General features: G+C 42.9%; 1 protein-coding gene across 1 annotated transcript in view; it reads left to right on the top strand.

The window, feature by feature from the left end:
* The window catches only part of TBC1D5 (TBC1 domain family member 5), a 533,564-nt gene that overhangs the window by 250,267 nt on the left and 255,898 nt on the right, over positions 1–27,399 (top strand). The window contains exon 4 of the mRNA XM_060248746.1: positions 1,376–1,442. Coding sequence (XP_060104729.1) covers positions 1,376–1,442 — 67 coding nt within the window. The remainder of the gene's footprint in view (positions 1–1,375; positions 1,443–27,399) is intronic.

Here is a 27,399-nt window from a genome sequence, read left to right as displayed (position 1 = left end):
CCATTTCCTAGGCTCAGAGAATTTTATATTTCTAGTTTATATTTTTCGTTTCTGCTGTGATCCTTATGCTTTTTCTTGTTGTTTTATTTTTAAAATTGCATTGCCAAATCTCACTATTTCCCCATCTTTCCATTTTAAACAAAATATTGCAAGAGTTTTAAGCATGTTCGTGTTTTAAGTAAATAAAATCGCTCATTGTGTTGGACTGTATCCTTTATAAAGTTATATCTACCTGACATTACATTTTATGACATGCATGGCCTGGCCCCACAAAGTCTCGTTTGTGTCAAATCTGGCTCTTGTGACAAATAAGTTTGACACCCCTGATCTAAGAGATCTTTGGGCAACTTATGTATGCAGATTTTGGTAACCCAAACGCAGGTGTATCAGCTGACTCCATTGAAAAGTGTTCTGCTTGAGAAGATAGGCAGTGAAATAAAAGTCCTCTGTGTGATGTGCTGTCTGTAGCTTGTTTATACATGCAAATTAACAAAATTCTGCATTCTTCAAATGATGGACATTCTTCAAATGATGTATAAACTTGCCCTTAGAAACACTGAACTTTTAGCAATTCAGAGTTAGAATTCTTCTACTAGTATCAACTTTGTTTATCATAGTAAGATATTATAATCAAGAACATCAAATGAGGCTCAGAATACATCTTTCCGGTTAGGCTGAATCCAGAGAACTAGAAGAACATTAGAAGTTTACATTTGTGCATAAAGGGCCTGTAAGACAACCCTCTTCCGGCTGGCCCACAACTAACAGGCCTTGTATCCTTGTATACCTGTATACCGACTACTGAATATCGAATATGGAACATCGAAATGTTGAAGACGGTATACCGAATCAGTATTTGAATTTGAATAGAGTGTAGCTTTACGACCGCTGTCTGATTTTAACGACATGTACATTTATAACAAATGTTGGATTTTAATTATTTAATGAAATGTTAATTTTATAGTGTAATTTATTTTTATGTTAGTTTTACATATGTTGTAAGCCGCCCTGAGCCACTCGATGGGAAGGGCGGGATATAAATCCCAGATAAATAAAAAAAATAAAAAAAATAAAGTTTTACAGTACCTTGTGCCCAAATTTTGTAACACATCGGAAACATGGCAGTTAAAAATATATGGTTACACAAGTTTCTAAATTGCTAGATGCAGTTTTTCTCCTTTCCTATCAATAAGGGTTTTTTCCCCACACTGAATAAACTGAACTTTGCTGTAAAATATGCTTCCACACCGAGATTGTATTTAGTGGATCAACGTAATTGTGTATTCCCTTCCATGACATAATGTTAAAGTCTAATGTTTCACATCCCGTTTTCTTACAAATCCCAACTAACATGTGGTCTTGTTCGTCTTTCTAGATGTGTCAAATGAAAATGGAAGTATTCATCACAGTTCAGATTCTGATGGAACTTTTCTTTCCTATAGGTGAGTGTTTCTTGAGTTGTGTGGCTGAATCCTTTTTCTCAAATTTACCTTGTTAGTGTAGGTATAGACTGATGTGTTTTTTTAAAAAAAGTGTACTTTACAGTTTAATTTCATATTTGTTGTTTGGTGGAATTTTTGAGAAGTGAATGGAAAGTGATTTTACAACAGCTGATGTTTTGAAACCACAGAAACAGGCCCTGAAGATACCCCAGTTTGTTATGAAATTGTAATGACCTCTTTATATAGGAAGTTTTTTGCCTGAATTTATAAGAGGTCTTAATGGTAAAACCCCCAATTTCATAATGATATGAAACCAAAGTTACCAATATTGGATTAAAGCATATGCACACAGTGAACAATATTCCATCAAAGTTCATTGTTGAATAGTTAAATCAGGTCAGGAAATACAGAACTGAAAAGCTATTTGAGTATTGTTTGAGTACACTTTTGAGATTTTTTTTATACTGGGAGACAGCTAAAAACAAGACTACCTTCTCCCTGTATAGTCTGATAATGTACAGTTACCATATACTTGTACATTCTTGCTAAACAAAGATGTTGTAAGAGATATGTGGGAAAGTATGCAATCAGGGGATGGGACAAGCAACTGCAAAAGAAAATTATAATTGATAATGTCTTGTCATTGCCACTTCCAGTGTTACTGTGAGGTTTGCTGGAACTCTTTGAAATCTGTGATAGGCATAGTCTGTTGAAAGGTCCTATGAGAGATTAGCCTATGAGCAGCCCGTTAGCTTTTCAGTCAAATTTCTATCATTCTTATTTCAATGGTCCATTTCACCTGCTTATGTATTTGCTGCTGCTCCCATCCCTGTGGCTTCCATGCTGTCTAATGTTATCCAAACTTTCATTTTAGTGGGATTGGTGGGAAAACCAGTAACTATTTGGCTACAACCAGCTACAAATATTCAGTTGCTATGGGACATGTGGAAGGGCAGGCAACTATCTCCTGTTGGAGCATATGAGTAAATAATGGGAAGCCATATTGCAGGGTACAGAGGTGTGTAAGTGATATATAGATTAAAGGTAAGGAATGTGACCAAGACATGAACAAAAAGTTTTTGAAACAAAACAAACAAAAATGTTAGAACAATAATAGGAGCACTTAGTTCAGGAGTGTTGAACTCATTGTTATGGAATGGAGGGGAAAGTTTTCTGTATCCCCTTTCTCCAGTCCATGTGTAATGTTACCCTTACTAGTAATTGTTTAAAAAAAACCCTGAAAGGCCAGACTCCTGAACCTCTTCTCTTCAGTTTTTCCAACTCTTCAGGGGTTTTTTAGAACTATATAGAATTACTGTACGAACCATTCTGTTTTCATTCTCTTTCTTAATAATTCCCAGCATGGAGTTTGCCTTTTTACCAATTGCCACATGACATTCTTATCAAACCATCCACTGGCCTAAACCAGTTCATTCCCATTGGCATACATTTAAAATTAGAATTTATCATCCCAGGATATGCCATTTTCCACTCCTACCCTAAACTTCATTTGCTGCTCAACCCAATTTAGGGATATTGTCCTATAGCGCCAATATCTGCCTTGGTTTTCCCAACCTTGAGTAATTTGCTATCGCCTTCAAACTTGGCCATCAATCTCATATAATAGTTGATCACATAGTATTTGATCAATATTATTCCTATCAAATTGGCCTTTGCTTTTGAAGGTGTCAGTAAATACAGACTTGTGTTTTCTGCTGACTGTCATGATGTCAGGTGTTAATAGCCTTAAGAGTTCTCATGAGAGGATCATAGTTACAAGATCACTAGATAGTAATTGTACTTTCAAAATAAGTGATAGAGAACAACTGTAGTAAAATAACATTAATCATTATTTAAAAATGAAGCTCTTTCTTTAGTGTAGCACCATAACATTAATTTATTGTTATCAGGGACAGCACATCTGTGTTGATGAAGTAGGTGGCTACCTAGAGCACCATCTGGTGGCAGAGGTGGCTCCTGCATGCCTACCTTGCCCAGCCTTTGAAGCTGAAGGACTGCAGGCTATACTTTAGGACTGTGCCTATAAATGATTTATTTATGTCCTTCCGTTGAACTTAATATAGGTGTTCTGTACATCAGGGTATGTTATTTGCAATAATTTTTTACATGAGAGTGTCAGTAGGTATTATAAATATTTTCTATTCTTTGTTAATTGTTTTCCTTCTCTTTGAGACTGGTTATCACGGAACCTTCAGGTTTTCTCCTGTCACTCTCTGCCATGATTCTCTGTTTGGTATGCACATACCTTGTCCAGCCAGCAAAAGGAGGAGCTGCAGCAGCCGTCCAGCCCTTCATAGCGAGGCAGTGGATGCACTCTGCTCCTCCACACAGCCCCAAACAGCAGCTGCCCTGGCTGCTGGGCCAGCAGGGAAGAGCTGCAGCAGCCGCTCGTCCTGCTCCGCTTCCAGCAGCCCCAGCATGCCTGCCAAGGCCAGTGCCCACAGCCCCTGATGCCTTGCTGCAGCTCTTGCCCAGGCTCTGGATGGCAGTGGGGCAGGGGAAAGCAGTTCCCGTACCTGCTAGCCAGTGGTGTTGGCGTTGAACTTGGGCTCCTGCTGCCTTTACACCATGTGCGCTATTCTTCGCCTCTCTCTTTCATTGTTATTGTCGCTGCCCTTCTCTCCTGTGGTGCCATGATGTGAGTATGGCACAGCCTTGCCACTACTGCTGATGACTCCTAAAGTTGCCCCAGAAAGATGCCTGCTCTTTTAAGTCCTCTACGTGGCTGAAAGAACTCTGGGCATCTCACATGTTATTGTTATCATCATAAAAACACTTTGGTGGCTCTGATGTTAGTTGCTAGACATTGCCACGCCCAGACTGCCTCCCTCCCACCCACCCCACCCCCCAGGCCAGGAATGCGCTTCTCAGTGGGGTGGTGGATGCAGCAGCTGCTCCTGAGCTAGGCCAGCATGGAGGAGCTGCAGCAGCTGCTGGGTGCTTTCTGGCATGGATGGTGGGTGCATTCCCTTTCCCAGCACGCTGAGAGCAGGGGCGCCTGCTGCCACCATGCTTATCCCTCCTTAGGCAGCTGTAAACAGCTCTTTTCAGTCACCACAGGAGAGATCATTTGGATACCTTCCTGTTAATGATTTCTTTACTTCTGTTGTCCTGTATCAACTCCTGACCTGGGTCTTGAGCCCATTTTCATGTTTTCTTCATTCTCTCAATCACTCAGCTCTTGTCCATGCCTGGACAGATCAGGCACTTATGTAGGTTAAATGAATTCACTTCTTAAACTGTCAGTGGTACTTCATTCATTATGAAATGTTCTGCTGTATTCTTTCAATTCTTTCTTTCTTAAGTTTTTATTATTCTAATATAGGTAATAGGATACAGTGGGAAAAGGGGGGTTATCTGTTTTTTTGATAGGAAGTCAAAAGCAAACAATCAGTTTGTACTGTTAGTTACACACAGCATTATTTTTAAAAATTATCATTTATAGTCCGCTTTTCTCAGTGGAACTCAAGTGGATTAAACAGAGTGAGCCAATACAATTGACAGGGTGGTATCTTTAGTGAATAGGAATTAGGATTGTAAAACCAATCAGTATCCTAAAATACGGAACTGCAACAAAGCATAAGTATTAACAGAACACACTGGATGATATAGAAATTACATAGTAGGATCTTAGTTTCAGCAAGCTATACACTGTAGTATAGACCACAGTACCTTATAATTTATCCAGATAACTTTGTGAAATATTTAGTATAGTGTGATTCTATTGCCTGCATAAAAAAACCTTCTTGAATAATTCAGTTTTCCATAGTTTGCAGAAAGCTGCCACAGGTCAGAGGGTGAGTTCCTGGGGGGCAGCCAAAGTCCAAGGCAGAAGTTCAGTTAAAGAGTTCAGAGCCAAGCAAGCTGTTACCAAGGAGTATAGCAATAGGTATAATCAAGCAGTCCAGGTGTTACTCACAAGCAGGAGTCTAGCAGAACCAAAAGCTGTAGTCAGAAGCCAGTCCAAGGGTCACAAAAATAAGGCAGGCTCCAGGGTCACAGACTCAATGGGTATTATGACTTCCTGCTTCCCTTGACTGGTTTTTATAAGTTTTATGTGCCTAAGGGTCAAATTTGTAGTCAGTTGCTTGGTAGTAATTCTGCAGCTACTCAAATGGCTGGTATCAGGCGAGAAGGCAAGCACTCTGTCGTTTCTCCTGTAGTTTTGCTCATAGCCTCTGTCTGCAGTGTTCAAGGGGAGTGCTGCAAATAATCAGCTTAGTTTCACCTGTTGGCTCAGGGCTGAAGACTGTCAGTAGCTCTGCACCAGCTGTTGTCTGTGAATCTTGACCAACCAGCTATTCATCTTCCTGCTTGCTGGCCTCTGCTGACCCAGAGTTGGCTACACATGGCTTATCTTCTCCCAAGGAGCCCTCACTGAGCCCTGGCTGACCTACAACAAAAGCCAGGAGAGTGAGAGTCTTCCTGGCCTCCTCAGGCAGGCCATTTCATAAGGTTGGGGGCATAATGGAAAAGGCATGTGATCTTCTTTGTGGTCTCTGTGCTTCACACTCATGGGATAGAGCACCTGCGCCGATCCCCGAATCGGTACCTAAAAAGCCCGGGATTTTTCGTGCTTGGCACCAACGGGCATGCGCAGGCGCCCCAGTGTGCATGCTCGCCGGCGCCCAGCGCGAGGATCCTGCCAGTTCCTTTCTGACCGCTGCGCTAAGAGGTTCTCCTTTCGTGTCCCTGGTCGGTAAAGTAATCTTGGATTGCTTTTTTGCCTTTGTATATAGCCCGTTTGTTATTTTCCTAGTTAGTTAGTTAGTTGTTAGTTAGTTAGTTGTTAGATAGTTAGTTCGTGTTCTTTTAAAAAAAATTGTTGGACTTGCCCTTTGGGGCTCGTTTTCCCCCCTCAGAAACTTTCCTGGGCGGGTTTTTTTCCTGGGCGTCTATGGAAAGATGTTGGGGTTTTTTTTAAGAGGTGCCATTCCTGTGGGAAGAAGATTGCCCCCCCCCTCCGACGGCCATTCCCTCTGTCTCCTCTGTCTGGGCAAGGGACATCGAGTCAAGTCTTGCGCTCACTGCCTGAGCTTCTCAAAGCAAACTCGCAAGAATTGAGTGGTGAGGCTTTCATTGGCTTTGGTCGAGTCAGCACTTCGCCCTCAAAAGATGGCATCGGGCCCGTCGGTACCAATGAGTGAGGCCGCGGCCCCGGCGGTCACATCGGCTGAGGCTTTGCTGATTAGGACCGAGATGCCGGTCGAGCGCGAGCGTTCCACGAAACGGCCTTCTGAAGGGTCAGTGGACACCCCGGCTAAGAGGCGTCGGGATGATTCGGGGACCCAGTCATCTGCGCCGAAGAAGGTGAAGTCGAAGGAGAAGCGGAAGAGGAAACCATCCCGCACCCCTTCGCCTTCGCATGACGCTTCGACATCAACAGCTCCACCAAGGAAGATCTTGGCATCACCGCATCATAGCCCTTCGGTGTCGAGAGGCAGTGCTTCGCAGCTGCGCCTATCGGCATCGGAGCACAAGATCGACTTGATTCAGCGCTCTCACTCTTCAGGGTCCAGGCGTCGCAGTGAGAGCGACTCGGTCTCGGAGGTGGAGGTGTTGGCGCCGATGGAGCTTTCAGCACTGATAGATCAGACGAGAGGCCAGAGAGAGCTGGAGCCGACTTCAATAGTTCGTCGCTTCCCACCGCTTCCATCATGGGAGCAGCGCCAGTGGCCTCCTTACCCTTATCCTTACCCACTGTACCAATGGTACCCTCCTCGCGAGTTCGGTGACTGGGACCAACAATCTGAGGCATCCCACATGTCCTGGTTGTCTCAACATTCTAGAAGGCATCCTTCGGCATTGATCGCTGTCCCGCCTGACAGACACGGCGTAGGGTTGGAGGAAGTCCAACCTCGGTCGTCAGGGTTGATCTGGTCGCCCGTCAGAGAGTCTACTCCAGTGCTCTCCGAACAATCTCTTCACAGAGAGTCTTCATCGTTGGACTCCGAGGTCGGTACCGACGATCCAGACCGGGCTTTGGAGCCTTCCCCGGTGTCTCATACAGCTGAAGATCTTCCCATCTCACCGTCGGAAGATCTGAAGTCCTATGAGGACCTGGTGAAGAGGATGGCACGCTCCCTCTCGCTTCCTGTGTCATAGCCGCAACCCGTTGTAGACGGTAACGTGTTTGACATTATGCAGCGGGATACATCTTCGTAGGAAGGGCGGGATATAAATCCTAAATAAATTTAAAAAAATACATCTACAGCGGTTGCCCTGCCAGTGATGAAGGTCATCCTACAGGCAGTGAAGGATCCCTGGGCAAAGCCTGCTTCTACGCCAGTGTCATTGAGGAGGTTGGACCATATGTACCATATCCAGGGATGAGTTCCTCTTCACCCACCCGAAGCCAAATTCGGTGGTTGTTTCCTCCTCCTCCAAGGCCCGCAAGACGCACTCCTCTCCCCCAGGCAAGGAAGGGAAGAAGTTGGATAATGTCGGGAGGAAGTTCTATTTTTCTGGGGCGCTGTGAGTAAAGGTATCTAACTATGATGCGTGTATGGCTAGATACCAATACTCAGTGTGGGAGCAACTAACCCTCCTCCTGTCTTCCCTGAGTGAGGAGAAGAGGTCAGCTGCAAAGAAGTTGCAGAAGGTAGGCTTTGCTGTAGCCAAGCAACAACTGGCTGCAGCAAAGCACATGGTCGACGTTTCAGCAAGGACCATCACTTCTGCTGTCTGCCTCCACCGCCACTCCTGGCTCAGATCTACGGCTCTCCAGCAGGACACCAGGGCCTTCATCGAGGATCTGCCCTTCGAGGGAGAAGGCCTCTTCAGCTCCACCACCGACAACGCGCTCCAGGAAATGGCAAAAGTATAAAAACTTCCAGGAACCTGGGCATACCGGCATCTTCCAGAAACAGAAGCAGTGGCACAAGCCTTGGGCAAAGAAGCCATACCAAAAGTTCTCCCCGGAACAACAGTGGAGACCTCGCTCTGCTCATCCTGAGAGTAGGTCCCCATACAGGGGGAACAACAGAAACCATTATGCTTCACAGACCACCGGCAAGTCCAAGGACACTCGCCTTCAAAAGCAGGGCCTTTGACTTTCCCGTAGCACGCGTCACCGTCCCCTCTTCCACTTTGCCTATCCGCCTCCGCCCATTCCTGTCGACCTGGGAGTCCATCACTACGGACAGGTGGGCGCTTTCCATCATAGCGGAAGGCTACAAAATAGACTTTGCTCAGATTCCGAACCAATCCGTGGTAATTACCACTCCCCCTTCCCCACCTCTGCTGGCGGAGGTGAGCAACCTCTTACAGAAACAAGCCACAAGAGGGTCCCGATAGAGGCCAGGATGGGAGGTTTCTACTCTCGTTACTTCCTGGTTCCCAAGCGGGACAGGGGTCTAAGACCAGTCATGGATCTTCGGAATCTGAACAAATTCATTTTGTACCAGAAGTTCAGAACGTCCACTCTGAAAACAATTCTGCCCCTCATCAACCAAGGGGATTGGATGGCAACGCTGGACCTCAAGGATGCATACTTCCACGTCAGCATCCATCCTGCGGTTTGCAGTAGGTTCTCAGCACTTCCAATTTAAAGCCCTTCCGTTCGGCCTGTCCACTGCACCTTGGGTGTTCACGAAGATGATGAGCGTTGTGGCTGCCCACCTACGGCTTCAAGGGATAGTCGTCTTTCCATACATCGACGACTGGCTCCTTGTGGCGGAGTCGAAAGAGAGTTTGTCATCCCACATTGCCGTCACTCTTCGTCTTCTCGACACCTTGGGTCTGCAGGTCAATTTGGAGAAATCACACCTTACTCCATCGCGGACAGTTCAGTTCATAGGGGCTTTGCTGGATACGAACCTGCATCGTGCGTTCTTGCCTCAGCAGAGAGCGCTGGACATTATCAACCTTGTCGAACTTCTGCAGAGTCGAAAGTGGGGTACGGCGCAGCAGCTGCAGCGGATGCTGGGGCTGATGGCGGCGACTACAAGCGTGCTGCTCTTTGTGAAGCTGAGGATGAGAGGCCTACAGCTTTGGTTTCTTCGTCAGTTTCGCCCATTGCGGGACTCACCTCGAAAGTGGTTTGTAATTCCACCTGTGACACTGCAAATGTTGCAGTGGTGGAAGTCAAAGGACAACATTGGTCAGGGAGCTCCCTTCCATCTACTTGTACCAACTGTGATTATCACAACCGATGCATCATTGTGGGGTTGGGGGACCCACATGGACGATCTGTGTGTAGGGGGTCCTTGGCCTTTGAAATTGACTCACTGCCACATAAATTACTTGGAACTGCTGGCAGTTCATTTTGCTCTTTGGTCTTTCTGCCCCATGGTGGCGGGGAAGATTGTTGCTCTGCTAACGGACAGTACCACTGCCCTGTGTTACATCAACAGGCAGAGAGGGACAGTCCCTTAACGGTTATGTGTGCTGGCGCTGGATCTGTGGTCCGAGTGCCTGGACCACGACATCTTTGTGAAGGTAATGCATCTTCCAGGGATGCTCAACCTGCAAGCAGACTCCCTCAGCAGGGGTGCAGCTTCCCCGCACGAGTGGGAGTTACAGTGGTTCTTCCTCCAACCTGTGTTTCAGCTCTGGGGATATCCGCAGGTGGATGTCTTTGCCACAGTAGAAAACCGGAAGTGTCCTCTGTTTTGCTTCAGAGGGGGCTCAGATCCAGAGTCGTTGGGAGACGGTCTGCTGTTCCCGTGGGAAGGTCGGTTCCTTTATATGTTCCCACCTCTGCCACTACTGACGAGGGTGGTCAACAAGATTGCGCGAGAGAGGTCATGCTGTATCCTGGTGACTCCCTGGTGGCCTTGCCAGAACTGGTTCCCGATCCTTCTCCAACTGGTGAGGGGGGTCTTCTACCAGTTTCCAGCGGAACCGGATCTTCTGTCAGCTCAGGACGGTCATGTTCTCCATCACAACGTGCCCCACCTGAAGCTGACAGCGTGGTTCATCGATCCTGTGGGTTCTCTAGCAGAGTCCAACATGTTTTCTTGAACAGCAGGAAATTTTCTACCTGCGCTTCCTATGACAGGAAGTGGCGGAGGTTTCTGCAGTTCCTAGTTGATCCCTCAGTCTCCCACCACAGAGTGGAATTGTCGGTAATTTTTGAGTTTTTGTTATCTCTGGTGGATGCTGGCCTTGTTTTTTCTTCCATCAAGGTTTATTTGGCAGCAATATCTGCATTCCATGAACCGGTTGAGGGGCACTCTGTTTTTGCACACCCTCATTCTAAGAGGTTTTTAAAGGGTTTGTTTAGGCTTCATCCTCCATCGAGATCACCCCCACAGTTGTGGGATTTGACTTTAGTGTTGGACAGGCTGACTCGACGTCCTTTTGAGCCAATGGCCACATGTTCGTTACAGCTTCTTTCTTGGAAGACTGCCTTTTTGGTAGCTATCACATCAGCATGCCGTGCAGGGGAGCTCACGGCTATGCATTGTGACTACCCATATCTAGTTTTTCGGGAGGCTGGAGTGTCGTTAGCTCCTGATATTTCTTTTCTCCCCAAAGTGGTCTCTCAGTTCCACCTCAGCTTAGAAGTTTGGTTGCCCACTTTTCATCCTACACCTTCCTCGGATGAGGAACATAGGTTGCATGCTCTGGATGTGAAGCATGCTTTATTGTTTTATTTAAGTCGCCCCAAGAGTTTTCGTAAGGACTAGCAGCTTTTTGTTTCTTATGCTGCTCCTAAGTTAGGTTCCAGGATTTCGTCTCAGCAGCTTTCAAAATGGCTCACTGAGACTATTAAACTGTGTTATTTGTTGGCCAAGAAGCCGTTGCCTGGGCCTATTCGCGGACACTCTACAAGAGCGATGGTGACGTTGGTGGTGTTCCTGAAAGGCGTTTCCCTGATGGATGTTTGCAAAGCTGCCACCTGGTCCTCTCCGCATGCCTTTATGAAGCACTACGCGCTGGACGTGCATGCTCAACAGAGGACTCGTCTGGGAGCTGCGGTGCTGCAAGCTGCTTCTTCTGGTTGACCATCTTCCCGCCTCCAGGTATGTCTTGCTTGCTAATCTCCCATGAGTGTGAAGCACAGAGATCACGAAGAAGATAGACAGGTTGCTTACCTGTAACTGTAGATCTTCGAGTGGTCATCTGTGCATTCACACTACCCGCCCTCCTTCCCCACTGCTAATGGTATCCCTCCAGTAGGGGCTTCCAGCGGTCAGGAAGGAACTAGCGGGATCCTCGCGTTGGCGCCGGTGAGCGTGCACACTGGGACGCCTGTGCATGCCTGTTGGTGCTGAGTGCAAAAAAATCCCGGGCTTTTTAGGTACCGATTCAGGGATCGGCGCAGGCGCTCTATCCCATGAGTGTGAATGCACAGATGACCACTCGAAGATCTACAGTTACAGGTAAGCAACCTGTCTTTTTTGCTGTTTGGAGGTTGGCACCTGCAGAAAACCCTGCTCTTACAAACTACACTATCATGGCAGAGCCATGAAAGGCTTTGTATGTGACAATGAATACCTTGAACTGAGCCTGGTAACTGATGTGCCACCAGTGAAGTGCCTGCTCCAGTGAAGTGTCTGTAATATGTGTGTTAATATGTGTGTAGCTCCCAATAATAGTTGAGCCATGGCGTTCTGTACCAACTGGAATTTCCAAATTGATTTTGAGGGGAGACCAGTGTACATTACGATAGTCTAGTTTCAGTGTTACTGTAGTGTGGATCCAGGTGACCAGATCAGACATATCAAGGTAAGAGGCCATCTTTCAGGCTAGGCTGAGTTGGAAGAAAGACTTTTTTGCACCTGCATTAACTTGCTTCTCCAGTAATAACGTTGGGTCCAGTATAATGCCAACGCTCTTAACTGGTACAACACTGAATGTCACAGTAGTAAGAACATTCCAGCTTTAGAACTTTTGAATGACTGTTGATTGGTGTCCAGCAGTTCTTACAGATGACTAGAAAGGAGGAGCAATCCCTTGTACTTAATTGAAAATAGAATATAAAGAGGCTTCACTATTGCTATTAAAAATGAACTTTTTTGTTTTGAAAATGTTGCTGATTGGTGCTTTGAAATTTACTATGAGGGATCTAACTTTCTTCATTTTTCAAGTCTTTATCTGAAGAAGACTTAGAAATGAGTGTCATATCTGGAAACTTCATCTTAGAGTATAAACTTTGTTGTACTTTAATATATTAACTCTTGAAATATGGACTTTGTGTACCTACTCTGTGAAATTACTATACACCTATCCTATAGTATTTTAATTGATTTTTAATAAGAGTATTTATTAACAGGTAAAGTTATTTGAATTATTGTTTATTATATTCTTTTCACTTGAACATACAAGACAAAGTATATTTATTCTTATTTAGTATTTGTAGCATCTTTTCTTCACAGTGTAAGGCCCTGTATGTGTCCCTGCAAAGGTACACTGGGAAAAAGATGCCCCTCATAATCCTTCACCCCCAATTCTTTTGCAGTACAAATGTCAGCTTTGTTTGGCCCAGGAGTGGACCAGAATGAGTTCTGGAAGTGTACAGTATAAACTAAGATGGAGTATCAACAAATAAAACGGTTCTGGCAGCAGAAGGACAAGTCTGTGCTTGTTATTTTGGGAGGTGGCTGTCGGTTGTCTGCAGGTTACAGGTTTCCCCCTATCTAAAACAAAAGAGTATTTCTATCTACTGTGGAGCCCACAGGAAAGATAAAATTTCTCCTTATCACAAAAGCCCAACACCTTTGGGTCTTTCCTTCCTAATCCTGTCACCTTACTTAATGGGTCATTCCCACAGCTTGGTAGCCTTTTCTCTCCAGCAATCTAGGATCCTCAGCAAACATTAGCATTCTGACCTCCATGGACAAATTACATCAAGAAACATTACGAGTTCCTGCTTATACCCAAAACCCATCTCCAAACACCATTTTCTGAGCAAACATAGAACATTACACTTTTGTATCTAGCACCTGGCAAACATTTAATTCACCTTCACAACACAATGGAAATACTATCAAACTATTGCATAAACCACTTAACACACCCAGCCATACGTTAGGATATATTTTTGGGTACAAATAGACCCAATTTTGCCCATGCTCAGTGTGTAGTGTGTTCCTGGATCTTACCACAAACCCGAGATGCTGGTCATTTTGTCCCTCTCCTCATGGACGTTCACTCTTCAGACAGGTAGGTATGAATTCCCCTTCCCCCATGCTGTCAGTTCTCCTAACTACCATTTTTCCTGGTAATCTTGAATGCATGTTAGTTTAATAGTTTGTGTGTATTTTTATTATATTATTTTCTTTTAAAAATAAAACTAATTTAATTTTACTAATTGACCTGGTCATTGGCTCCAATAAAAGGGTGTATTTGGGACTGTCTTCATAAATATAGATAATAGATCCTGTTAAACTCAACCTCTCACTACACTCTGCCTTTTGACACTAGTTTCCCCAAATAAAGATCAAAGACAACAATTAATTCTGTCGGGGGTAGCAGCAGTAACTTCCTTTATTTATTATACAGTGAGCAAAGGCAAGCTGCACTCTTTCAAAAGTGGGGAACATATTCTTCAGCATCTCTGCCTTCCCAACCAGCATTACCTCTGTCTTTTCAGGATTTAGTTTCAATTTGTTCACTCTTAGCCAATCTACTATAAGCAGCCAAGCAGTGATTCAGGACCTCTACGACATTACCAGGGGACTTGGATAATGGTATATAGAGCTCAGTATTATCTACATGTTGATGACATCCAACCCCATATCTACAAATGATTTATCCATGGACTTTACATAGAGATTAAAAGGCATGGGGAATAGAACTGTGCCATATGGAACTCCACAGAATAGGTTCCACACTGATGACAGCTGGTCTCTAATAGCAAAGTTTAGAGTCTAGTTCATGAGGGATTATTTGAACCAGTTCCATGTGCATCCCTTGCTATCTGCTTTTGCTTCTTGGTGCCTCAACAAGATGGGATGTCCTATCAAAGCTAGAGAAAAATTCAGCAAATGCAACAAAGATGCATGGCCATTGTCTACTACTCAGAAAGAGGTTGTCAAGTAAAGGTGTCAGAGCCCTCTTGGTTTCATGGGGGGAGGTGCCCCATGCCAGGGAGTCATGAACCAGGATAATTAAGTCAGATGCATTAGGGAACTTGTTTTTGTTGGTATTCCTTGGTAATCTTACCTATTAGGGTGTTCGTTTCTTTCTTTTGTACTTTTGATCATTTCTGTTTTAAAAGTAATCTATTAATAAAAGTTTTTCAAACCTGGCTGGGTTTTTTTATACACTGCAAGCTCAGTGGCTGAGCCAGCTTCTTCCTCTCTAGTAATAAGAGAGGCTGTGCCAAAGGTGAGGGTGAGGGGTAAGCTGCTCCCCCTCAATAAAGCAGACACTCCATATTCTGGTTGGTGACAGTGGCAACCCCCTTCCACCAGCCAGTGGTTGAGAGGAGGGAGAAGGAAGCAGAAAAGATGAGCAGGGCAGTCAGAGACCCAGGGAACAGGCTCCATGACTGATTCCTTCCACTTAGGGGCCCCTACTTCTGTGACAGCCTTACTTATCATTTCACTTCTTACACTCACGGTCTTTCTCTTTACTATACAATTTGGCTAGTTTGTCCTGACTCTAGGTCAGCAATCAACAAATATGGTAACTGACATCTGGTGCCCTCTTGCTGCCCCTTCCTGCTTTATTCAAGTTGGTATCTTCACTTTGTTCTTCTTTGTTCCATCCACACTCATTGCTTTTTCTAACCCTTTGCTTTCACACTCCTTCCATCCCATTTCTTGGTTCTTGTCTAAGTGTTTCTTAACCTCTTCAAAAACTGTTTTTCTTTTTTACTCTGACCATTCTGTTTAATTTAAACTTCATGTAAAAATATGCCTGGGAAAATGGGACAGACAAAAATCCACCCCCGTGAACTATGAAAAATACTTAAATGCTGGATTTCTCATGTTCTTATATCTACGGATACAAAAATAATTCTCCCCTAGAATCATTTTGTAACGTTGCCTGCTCCCCTTTCTCTGGATCCACCAAATGCCTGCAGGGTCAACAAAGTTGGGGGTCCCTGCTTTGAGACTTCTTTGTTTATAGTTCCTCCAGTGCTGATGTTAATGTTGCCTTCCTAAGTTTGTGGGAAAATAAATAGTGCATTCAGCAGTGCATACAAAGCATTGTTTCCCTCTCTTTATGCACCCACCAGTCATTCTGATCTCCATTTCCTTTCTCCACCTTTCTCAATGCTCCTTCAACTGTGATACTTCAGTCATTACCCTGCCATCCTCTTAAACACTCTCTGCTTCCTATCCTGTGACATACTGGTGAGGTCAATAGGAGTACCTGTATAGGGAACATAAAATTAGAAAAATTACATCAGTCTACCAGCAATGATTCAGTACAATTTACATCATATAGTGTGAACTCTCTTGGTTTGGTGTATGTTGTCCTGTTAATGTTCCTGAATTATAAGTAATTCATTTTAATGAACTTTCACAAATGCCAGCCTTGTGTTACATGTATATGGCATTTAGAAGTGTTCTTGCTGATATTTTAAAATTCTCAGTAGGTTGCTGTGAGACTAGATACTTGGCTTGTGATCTTATATTCTATTTGATTTACTATTGCCACCAAAATTTTCTGAATCTCTAGATAAGTATTACTGTAGGTTTGTTTGTATGAGGTTACTGGGATCTTTGAATACATAGTAGTTGATAATTTGGAAAGAATCTGATGAAATATCTTTTGTTGCTGACACTAGAGAGGGTAATGCTTTTGGCCAACAAATCATGGACTCTTTCCTTAACATTTGCAATGTAGATATATTAGAAAGTAGAAATATTGTCTTCCTCTCCTTCCCAAGGGCAGCTGACCTTCTCCTCGCCAAAGAGGTGAACCTCTTGCCAGCACATATGACTACAGACTATTACATTAATCTGTTTAGCCGCAGTACCAGCTGCTTGCATGTTTTTAATTATCTTATTAGAAGATATAACAGTGACCTATGAAATAAAAATGAAGGTGACCATTTTTAACTTTTTGTTTCACTGTTCTTTCTTCAGTGTAGACTAACACTATGTTTTTGGGAAATTGTGAATGAAGCTAGGCCTTCATTTTGTTGTAGGACGGTTAATTTTGGCCAAAAAAAAGAGGCTTCCTTATAATTTATATGATATTTAGAAGTGTGTTTTTGAAAGTCTGTTTAAAAGTGTTACTTTTGCTGAATTCCCAGCCATTACTTTGTATAGTATAAGGGCTAGATCCATGTCTTACTTAAGTCAGGGAGTCCAAAGTATTTTTCTTCAGATCTTGATAGATTTACATGTGCCCATACATCCATAGAGATGGTACATTGTAGAGCTAGGTAAGAAACAAGTTCCTACTTTGACAAAGTTAAGTCTGGTTGGTAGTTGTGTGCTTCAGTCTCCATCTTGCCATCATCAGACAATAAGCCAACTGGCATATATGAGGTCTTGGACAGAGTTGCCAGCCATCTGCCATCAAACTCAGGAGCTTTTGGGGAGAGAGCACGGGGACATCATGGTGGCTCCTGCTGCTCCATCAAGCAGCAGCAAGAGCTCAGGGGCACCCCTTTTCTTGGAAGTTCCTTCTATTGTCTGTTGAATATTTCTTTTAAAGCCTTCCCAATATCTACATACCAACAGGCAAAGTGCTGAGGTGGGGGTATGGTTGCCTTTTGGCTTTCTTTCATTATGATGGTCAATAAACAAGAAAACCATTGAATGTCTTCTTACACAGCAAATCCATGTGGTTTAAGTATCTGTTTGGATTATAAAGCCAGACTGGAGTTAATATAGGGCTGTCAAGCTCCCGCTGGGGGTGGGGGATCCCCTGGTTTGGGGGGCCCCAACATGCTGGCATGAAGTAGGCTGTAGGAGGGATCCCTACAGAGCTCTGTTGCTGCACAACATGCCCTGCACAATGACATCACCTGGAAGTGACATCATCGCTCTGGGGACACTCTAGGATTTGTGGTAAAACTCTATAGTGCTATAAAGTTTTTACTGTGAATCCCAGAGCATCCCTGGCGAAATATGCCCTGTGCAATTACATCACTTTTGGGTGACATCATCACTTTGTGTGTGAGAGAGGAGTCCCTTCCGCAGTGGTGGAGGTACTTGACAACTCTTAAGTGAACACATTTTTATCCTGTTTATATCCAAAGGCTTGTTTTTAGTGGTTGTTTTATACTGTTGTTTTAATTGCAATCTATTACAAGCAGGATTCTGAGCAAGTGGCATAGAAATATCATAAACTTTTTTTTATGTAGAAGTGCTGATATAAAGAAAGTTAATTTGTATGTGGCTAATGCTCTATAAAGAATTAAACATGCCTCAAAATGATGTAGCATCAAAATGCAAACATGGGGATGGATCCAACATAAATTTTCCACTTACGCTAGACATCTTGTGCAACTGAAACACAAGAAAAAGATCTTGATATTTTCTTTCACTAACTCAGACTTATTGTATCCTCAGTTGCATTGCTGCTTGTGCAAGGATCTAGTGCAACCAGTTTCTAGTGCAACCAGGAAAATGCTAGATGTTGCAAAAGATCTTGCACAAGTCTAACTGTACTGAGTTCATTTATGTTTCCTGTGGCACTTTGCTGGACCCAAATCATGGTCTCTTTAAACCTTCAGATGTCTAGATCATTGCTTGTGTCCAGTAGTGTTGTCTTGCTAATGGTTTCAGAGTGCCACAGCTCAGTCTTTTGGCCAGGTTGTCTTTCTCTATTGAAGCCATCAGGGACCATATCCCTACTGCCAGCACAGACTGATTTAGCATAGGTGGAGAAACTCATGTGTGCAGGTCTGATGAAGAATTGCCAATTTGGGTCCATAAAGATAGGAAATTAACCAGCAGCATGGTCTCTTGTTTTTGGGCTTCCCATTCCTACATTTTTAGCTAACTGTGTAAAAGGTTATTGTTCCACTGTGGGCCTAAGTCAGTGGGTATCAGGGCCAGGGAGGAATTTTTGCTTCCTCTTCTGTTTGTCTTTAGAGAGACAGGCATACTTGCCTTCCTGACTGCTGGCTCTTTGGGAATTCAGCTTTAGGTACACTTGTTCACTGTTACAGCTTTCCACAGAGCTTGCTTTAGAGTGGACAACATCTAGGGCTTTTTAAGAGGTAGGTGGAGTGTGACCTATGATCCTCAGATGCTAAAAGGAGGTCTTGCTCATACTGCTGAGAAGTGAAGCTGGTTGAATGGGAATGGTTTTTCAGTGTGTGTTGATTAGGGATGGACATGAAGACAACCCAAAAATTTTAAAAGAACTGCAGAAGACAGCCCAAAAAAACAGCTGTGCAGTGGGGAGCAAGCTGCTCCTCATTGCTTAGCTGTTTTTCAGGCTTTCTTCAAACGCTGTTTTAAGAAGCTAGTCTCATTCAACAGGGTTGACAGGATCATGAACTGGTTCGTTTTGCAAACAAGCCTCTTGGTTTGGTTCATGGTTCATTTTGTGGTTTGGCCTTCCTCCCTCTTCATCCTAGTACTGGCAAAACCCCACAAAACCCTAAAACATGCAGACAGTGCGTCCATATTTCTTTTGAATCCTAATGTTCCTTATACTTTCAAGAAAATTGCTAAAAATGTTTTTTTGCACTTCCCTAAAAGCAATCTAGATATAGGGAGGGAAGTTTTTTAAGCACATAACAAAAAAGAGCTGTATATAATTTCAATATTTTCTGAGTTATTTTATTACATTTATATCCTGCCTTCCCCTAACGGGCTCATAGAATATCTACATTTGCAGTAAAAAAAAATAGATGTTTACATTTTCTTTTTGTATGATTCCAAGGCTGTGGTCAAGCTTGCAGCTCGGGGCACTTAGCAAGAGCCGCAAATATCTCTGTTCCGATCGGGAATGAAGAATCGTGGTCAGATACTATATCCCAACATGCCATTGTATCACATGCGGGTAACGATGGATCAGTTACACTGTTGCCATGTGCCCTCCACTTAGCATGGTTTCCCCCAAAATATTCCTGGCACATGTGCATAAGTAAACCATGGACTGTGGAGGGGGAAAAACTGCCTAGAATGGATTAGTGGGTTCACAGCGCAAATCCATTTTGTTTGTACTCCTTCATTCACACATATAGAAACACAGGAGGAATGTAGGGGAGTCATTAGCACCAGGTTTCACCTAGTGTTTATTTATCGTGTCTCCAACTTGTCTTCTGACAGAGTGCTGACAATGTGCTGGGAAATGGCTGGCAAATTTTGCTGTGTGGACCAGCTGGTTAAATCCATTCAGGTAACACAACTATCTTGGGCCAAATTGCCCATCTGGTCACAACCCGGACCTATCAAGTCTAGTGCTTAATAGTAATCAGGCCCCAGCTTCATATCTTTGGACTCAGCACAAGTTCATAATACATATGTACAAACTGCATTTCTACCCCATGTATATAATCATGAAAGTAAATTTCTAAAATTACATAAACTGACTGTCTCATAGTAATGGGCTTGCAGCCAGGGACAGACCTCCTTGGGTTTTCAGTCATCTTCCCATCTCCACCTTCAATGCTTGACCCAGGACAGAAATACTAAGGTCTGTTGCTTTCTCTATTTAATATAGAATAAGGTTATTGCCTGCAGAGAAGAGTAGGAGCACAGATTCCATATTGGAATGAAGGAAGCACTGGAGATACCTGGAACTGATCATGGAGTATGAAAATCTATGTAAAAGTTCCTGGGTTCAGTCATTGGCATTTGATAGAATATCTGAAGTAGCAGGTACTGGGAAAAACTCTTTATTGCTTGTTGCCTATTGTTAGAAGCACTGCCTGTTTAATGTTTGCCTTCTCCATATTTATTAAATCATTGCAGTATGGACAGGTTTTGTCTACAATTTCAAATTATCTGCAGGTGCATCAATGAATATTTCGGTTGTATGAAACACCTGTTGGAGAAAACTAGAGAAAAAGATTCCTGGAGAGAGAAAATTCAGCAACTAAGTGCTTGTTTAATAATTTTGTGTTCTAATATAGATTATAAACAGACATTGTTGCATGTATGCTGCATGGCTTTCTGCCCTTTTTATTTTTATTTTTTTTTGTAAAGGGTAATTGATCTCTAATGGCAGTAGAAGTGGTGGACAGAGACAGAAAACGATGCACACTGTATCTATTGTATTTCCTGGTAGTCATTCCCTTTTCCCATGGCCTGCTATGATGGGCATTGGAATCTGAGAGGGTGAGTGAATCTAATTCAGTATTGTTTGCTATGATTAGCAGCAAATTGAATTCTCAAAAATTTTGCCTGAGATGCTCAAACTGGAAATGCCAAGGATTAAATCTAGGATCTTCTGCATTTATGACTGAGCTTGTGGCTTTTCACTAGATATCTTAATCACTTGGCAACAGCTCTCCTAAGTTTCAAGAAGAGAGACTTTACCCATTTACCCACTACTCATACTGGAGATCATTTTCAATTGAGATCTCTGGGAAGGATCATGGGAAATGTAGATCTATGATTGATAAGATGTAGAGTATATATAAGTTCCTGGGTTCAGTCATTGGCATTTTGAGGTAGAATGTCTTAAGTAGCAGCTGTTGGGAAAGACTCTTCACAGCTTGAGAGCCACTGCCAGTCAGAGAAGACAGTAACGGATGAATTGCCTGACTTTGAATGTTGAAAGTATATTATATACCACTGAGATACATCCCTTCCAGAGGCAACAGCAGTGAATCAGGGGAGAGGTACACACAGGAAGTGATCTGTGCCACTGATGATCTAAGGGGTATCAAACATATGGCCCAGGGGCTGAATCAGGCCCCGGAGAGCTCCTATCAGCCTCCAGAACAACTGGCTGTTGTCTACTTCCTTCTCCCTCTCTCTTGCTTCCTTCTTCATCTCAGCTTGCTTTGCCAGGTTTGCTCAATTGCACAGGAGTTACAGAGCAAAACCTCAATTTTCTTCATTGGTTGAGCCTCCTTCCTCTCCTGGGGAAGGAGGGAAAGAGCCTGAGCTTCCTTTGTCCAGTTCCCTGGATCCCATGGGAGAAATACAAAGAAAGCACCTTTAAGAACAACGAGTGCTAATGTTTTAAGCATGTTTTACTTTAAGGGTTTTTTTTAGTCATTTGTCTGTGTCCTTTAAAAAGTTTATATCTCTGCTACCTAATCCTAAATAGATACACACACGGCCTGGCCCAACAAGGTCTCATTTAGGTCAGATTCCCTCCCTCATAACAAATGAGTTCGACACCCCTGGATTATCTTGATTGCAAGACAGTCTTGGTTCTAGGACAAATCATTATAGAACGGAGTTGATCCTTTTATTCAAGCAGGGAAACTAGAGCTGTTCTTGCCTGGGAGTCTCTGGGAACAACATTGGCAAGAAAAGAATGGAGCAGGGGAGACAACATCTGCCGCCTGAAACTTATTCCCTCAACTGGAAGCATCATTATCTAAGTAACATTTCATGAAAGTTCATTTCTGAACCCTTGCACGTATTGTAAAAAACTCTACCACTCCTTTAGTAGCTTTTAAAATATGTGCTTTTTATTAAGGTTTTTGCCATGGGCTTTAAATGTTCTGATGAATTCTCTAATCATATGCATGCTAGAAGTTCCTCATTACTAAAGTGGGTGTGAATTAAAATATTTGTTAAAAGTTCTTGGACACAGCAGGTCTAAGTAATGAAGTAAACTTGCACTATTGAGATTCGTTTAAACTCAAAGTTCAAATCATGGTACTGTGCCTCTGCTGGTGTTGAATTGCAAATTTTCAGATCTTAATCATGCTGGCACTTGATCTTTAGAGAGAGAAACGAGTCCATACGGTTCTTAGCGACCGAAAAGCAAGAACATCTGCTGCAAAACCATGAGCAAGTTATTGGCCAAGTTTAGCAGTTTAGGAGTCTACAGATGAGCGACTGCTGTTCTCAACACTCTATGAACTTGCATACTGTAGGATTTTCACTGAAAGAATCCTGTAGTACTCAACAGTGATAGAATTCTTTGTTCTTTTTCAGACTTTCAGGGGAGAGGAAGCCCTGTGATGGATACAGTTAAATGTATTTGTAGTTCATCTAACAAAATATTTCGTGTCTTAGTTTAAACAAATGTTAATAATTTATGCGACCTATGAAATGTATCGTTTCTCCCTCCCTCCCCCCCCCCCCAAGCTGTCTCTTCCTCACGCTCTCCATGCTACTGCTTTTTCAGGAAGATGAAGAAAATTTTTATTTCTGAAAGTGTATGCAGACATTTTGACATTAGCAGCATTTGGCAACTCTTCCGGATTGATACATACTATAAATTGGTTTTAGCTGCTGTTATGCAAGCGGTGACTTTTGCCACTGCCATTAGAGTACAAACCAAAGCCTGGCAAGGATGGCAGAACCATCTGGGTACCTTTCTGTTGTAGGAGTATGCTAGGCTATGCCAGTCAGATTATGGGCATTGATGTTTTAAAGTCATTTAAATTTCTGTATACATACTCATGGAAGATTGGAGAGTTAGAAAAAGTTTATTTATCCCCTGTACTTTTCTACAATGGCTTGAATTTGGTAATTGTATACACACACACACACACTGCCAGGAAGTTATTCTCATGCAGCATATATATCATTAGGAATCTGTGCTATCTAGTCAATCACTGGCTCACAGCACTCAGTGTTCATTTTTAATCAACTCTGGTGGTGCCTTGTCATGCCTTGGGACCTTCCCTGTTTAAATAGACTAACTAGCCTTTTTACTTCACTTGTTGTGACTGGTAGAGAGGTTTCCAATGTTGACATCATACTAGACCTCAACATTTGGCTCTGCAGCTTAAAGTGGATGAAAGTTCATGTAAATATATATACACTGAGGTTGACACACTTCAAAGGACTATCATGAGGATAACATGAGTTCTATGACAGCCCTTTGAAGTGGGTCAGACCGACAGAGTGCAGTTGGCCTGAGATCACCCAGTGAGCTTCATGGTAGTATGAAATTTTAACCCAGCTCCCAAATCTGACTCTTTAAGGCACTTCACTGGCTTATCTTCCAAATCACTATATTTAAACATGGTTTGAACCTTGTTGTGAAATAAGTAGTTGGAACTCATCCCCTATCCAGATATTCATTGCAGCCAATGATAGACATTCGGGACTTAATCTTGAATGGAAAGCCTACATATATTCATTCTACATAAAGTATATTCATGATCAGGAGATCAAACAACATTATAACGACGGAGTCTGCATCTAGCACACTCAATATATAAGTGTAAACATTAAAAGAAAAGTTTAGATTTTTAAAACTTTCCAACAATAAGCTGTGACTAATAGCCCCTGATGGACCTCTGCTCCATATGTTTATCCAATCCCCTCTTGAAGCTGTCATTGCTTGTAGCCGCCACCATCTCCTGTGGCAGTGAATTCCATGTGTTAATCACCCTTTGGGTGAAGAAGTACTTCCTTTTATCAGTTTTAACCTGACTGCTCAGCAATTTCATTGAATGTCCATACATTCTTGTATTGTGAGAAAGGGAGAAAAGTACTTCTTTCTCTACCTTCTCTATCCCATGCATAATCTTGTAAGCCTCTATCATGTCACCCCCTCAATCGACATTTCTCCAAGCTAAAGAGCCCCAAGTGTTTTAATCTTTCTTCATAGGGAAGTGTTCCAACCTTTTTAATCATTCTAGTTGCCTTTTCTGGACTTTTTCCAATGCTATAATATCTTTTTTGAGGTACGGTGACCAGAATTGTACACAGTACTCCAAATGGGACCACACCATCGATTTATACAGGGTCATTATGATACTGACTGATTTGTTTTCAGTTCCCTTCCTAATAATTCCCAGCATGGTATTAGCCTTTTTTATTGCAATCGCACACTGTTTCGACAATTTCAGTGAGTTATTTACAACGACCCCAAGCTCTCTCTCTTGGTCAGTCTTTGCAAGTTCACACCCCATCAATTTGTGTTTATAGTTAGGATTTTTGGCCCCAATGTGTAATACTTTGCACTTGGCCACATTGAACCTCATTTGCCCCATTGATGCCCACTCGCCCAGCCTCGACAGATCTCTTTGGAGTGCCTCACAATCTGGTTCTCACCACCCTAAACAATTTAGTGTCATCCACAGACTTAGCCACTTCACTGCTTACTCCCAACTCCAAATCAATAATGAACAAGTTAAAAAGCATCAGACCCAGTACTGAGTCCTGCGGTACCCCACTGCTTACCACCCTCCACTCCAAAAGTTGCCCATTTATGCTCACTCTCTGTTTCATATCAATTAGCCAGTTTTTGATCCACAAGAGGACTTGTCCTTTTACCCCATGGCTCTTGAGCTTTCTAAGGAGCCTTTGATGAGAAACTATCAAAAGCTTTCTGGAAGTCAAGGTAAACAACATCTATTGTGTCCCCTTTGTCCACATGTTTGTTCACCCCCTCAAAGAACTCTTAACAGGTTAGTGAGACAAGATCTTCCCTTACTGAACCCGTGCTGAGTCTTCCTCAGTAACTTTTGTTCATCCGTGTGCCTACTCATTCTGTCCTTGATAACGGTTTCCACCAACTTTCCTGTTATTGAAGTCAGACTGACTGGTCTGTAATTTCCCGGATCTCCTCTGGAACCTTTTTAAAGATGGGGGTGACATTTGCTACCTTCCAGTCCTCAGGAATGGAAGCAGATTTTAATGAAAGATTACATATTTTTTTCAGGAGATCCAAAAGTTCACCTTTGAGTTCTTTCAGAACTCTTGGATGAATGCCATCTAGACCTGGTGACTTACCAGTTTTTAATTTGTCTATCCTCTCTCGTCACCTCAATCTGACTCAGGTCTTTCAACACCCCTCCCAAAATCAGCGGTCCTGGAGTGGGCAAACACTTCTTATCTTCCACAGTGAAGACGGAGGCAACAAATGCATTCAGCTTCTCAGCCATTTCCCTATTCTCCTTCAGTAATCCTTTTACCAGCCATGGAGGCAGTGGGACCCTTGGATGACCAAGGGTCCCACTGCCTCCCTGGCTAGTTTCCTGATTCTAATTTATTTGAAGAAATTGTTATTGTTGGCCTTTATGTTTTTGCAACATGCTCCTCATAGTCCCTTTTGCCTGCCTAATCACAGACTTCCATTTGATTTGCCACAGCCTATTTCCCTTTTATTAACCTCACTTGGACTAACTTTCCACCGCTTAAAGGAATCTTTTTTTACCTTTTACAGCTTCCATTACTTTGTTTGTTAACTATGCAGGCTTTTAAAAATATCTATTTGTGCCTTTTCTGGCTTGTGGTATATATTTTATCTGAGCTTCTAGGATTGTAGTTTTAAATAGCCTCCAAGCTTTTCCAAGGGTTTTGACCCTATTTACCTTTCCATTCAATTTCCTCTTCATATGCCTCCTCATCTCAGGGAATTTATCCCTTTTAAAGTTAAAAGTGGTTGTGTTGGTCTTTTGGGGCAACTCCCTATTTATACAAATGGAAAAATCAACAATATTATGGTCACTGCAGTGCAATCACTTTTACATCTCTCACCAGGTCTTGGGCATTACTTAGAACCAAGTCCAGGATCACCCCACCCCTGGTAGGTTCTGTGACCATCTCCTCCTTAGCACAGTCATTGAGAGTGTCTAGAAACTCAATCTTTGTATCCTGACCAGAACGCATATTATGACACCTATTATGACACAGTTTTTACTTGAAAACCTTTGATGGCATAAGGAATGTGTGAGCACCCCCCCCCCCTTCAAAAAGTAGGTGATGTTGCTCTTTGGGCACTATCAGTGGTCTGAGTCAACTGGACTTTTACAAGCCTGTGGATTGAAAGACCGTCACCTGTTCTTTCTCATGTCCATTGATCTGCCATTTGTGTTTAATATGTCTTCTAGAGAAAACAAGAACTTTAGTCTTTTGAAAATTTATTATTAATCATTCTTCCTTGTAGTATACTGTAAGAACCCAGAGTGGGATAAGATGGCCATATCATCTGCATATAGTAAGGCAGCTATGGATCTGTTTGCCAACTTTGGCAGATGGAATTCTGGTTTGGTTAGTGTTTGGATCATTAAATTAATATCGAAATTAAACAGAAGGAGGGCCAAGATACAGCCTTGCTTCACTCCCTTTTTAACAGGAATCCTGTTTGAGAGGTGACCTTGCTGATTAGTTCTTACTGCCATGAAATTATTCTCATGCAGCATACAAATAAGGACAAGTAGTCTGTGATGAATTGATGAGGCCTCTAATCTAATTTGGCCCATAATCTGTCTCTGGCAATGCTGTTGATGGCCATTTTTGTAGTTGACAAAGGCTACATAGAGCACCCCATGGGGTCTGGCAGTATATTTCATTAACAAATAGTATAAAGCTAGTATTGTTAGAGCCACACAACTGTCGAAGATTGAAAAATTGAAACGAAGAGATAAAAACCCGGGGTCTTCGTATGGACTACTTCGGTTGAGACATATTGCAGCGTGGGACTCAATTAATATATTGCCTTGTGTCAGGCGTTTTTCTATTTACTATTTAATTACCTTCCCAGTCCATTTGAGTCTCATAGGCAGAATCTTTTGTCAGTTCTGCAGGGAACTTTGCAGCTAGATGAACTATCTGGTTCCTAGTTTTTATAGGTAGAGAAATTGGTAAATGCACTATCTAAGCGTGTCCCCACCTTTATCTGGACCACTGAGCCCAGCAGGTCACATGAATTGCAACCAGATCAATGGTGCTGGCCCTGCATCCTGACTAATATGTAAACTCCCCAGGGATATCTCCCATAACTGCACCATTCAGGATGTGGAGATCTGATCTGTTAGTTTGCTGAGCTAAACGGAATCCTTGCTAATTTGATAATGTATCTTTCTCCTGCCTAGGGAATAGGGGAACTGCTGTCTCATGTATTGGTTAAATTGTGACTACAGTGCAGCATCAGAGGGACCAATTCTGGCACTGAAGTCACCTGCTACAGAAGTGTTAGAAAACATCATAGTAGATTGCCTACGTATTCTTCAAGATTAGATCAATGCTCTTGTGCC

The sequence above is a fragment of the Heteronotia binoei genome, chromosome 10 (genome assembly GCF_032191835.1).
Source record: "Heteronotia binoei isolate CCM8104 ecotype False Entrance Well chromosome 10, APGP_CSIRO_Hbin_v1, whole genome shotgun sequence".
NCBI classification, from domain to species: domain Eukaryota; kingdom Metazoa; phylum Chordata; class Lepidosauria; order Squamata; family Gekkonidae; genus Heteronotia; species Heteronotia binoei.
The sequence above is the reverse complement of the archived record's forward strand: the minus strand, read 5'-3'. Positions and strand labels throughout refer to the sequence as shown.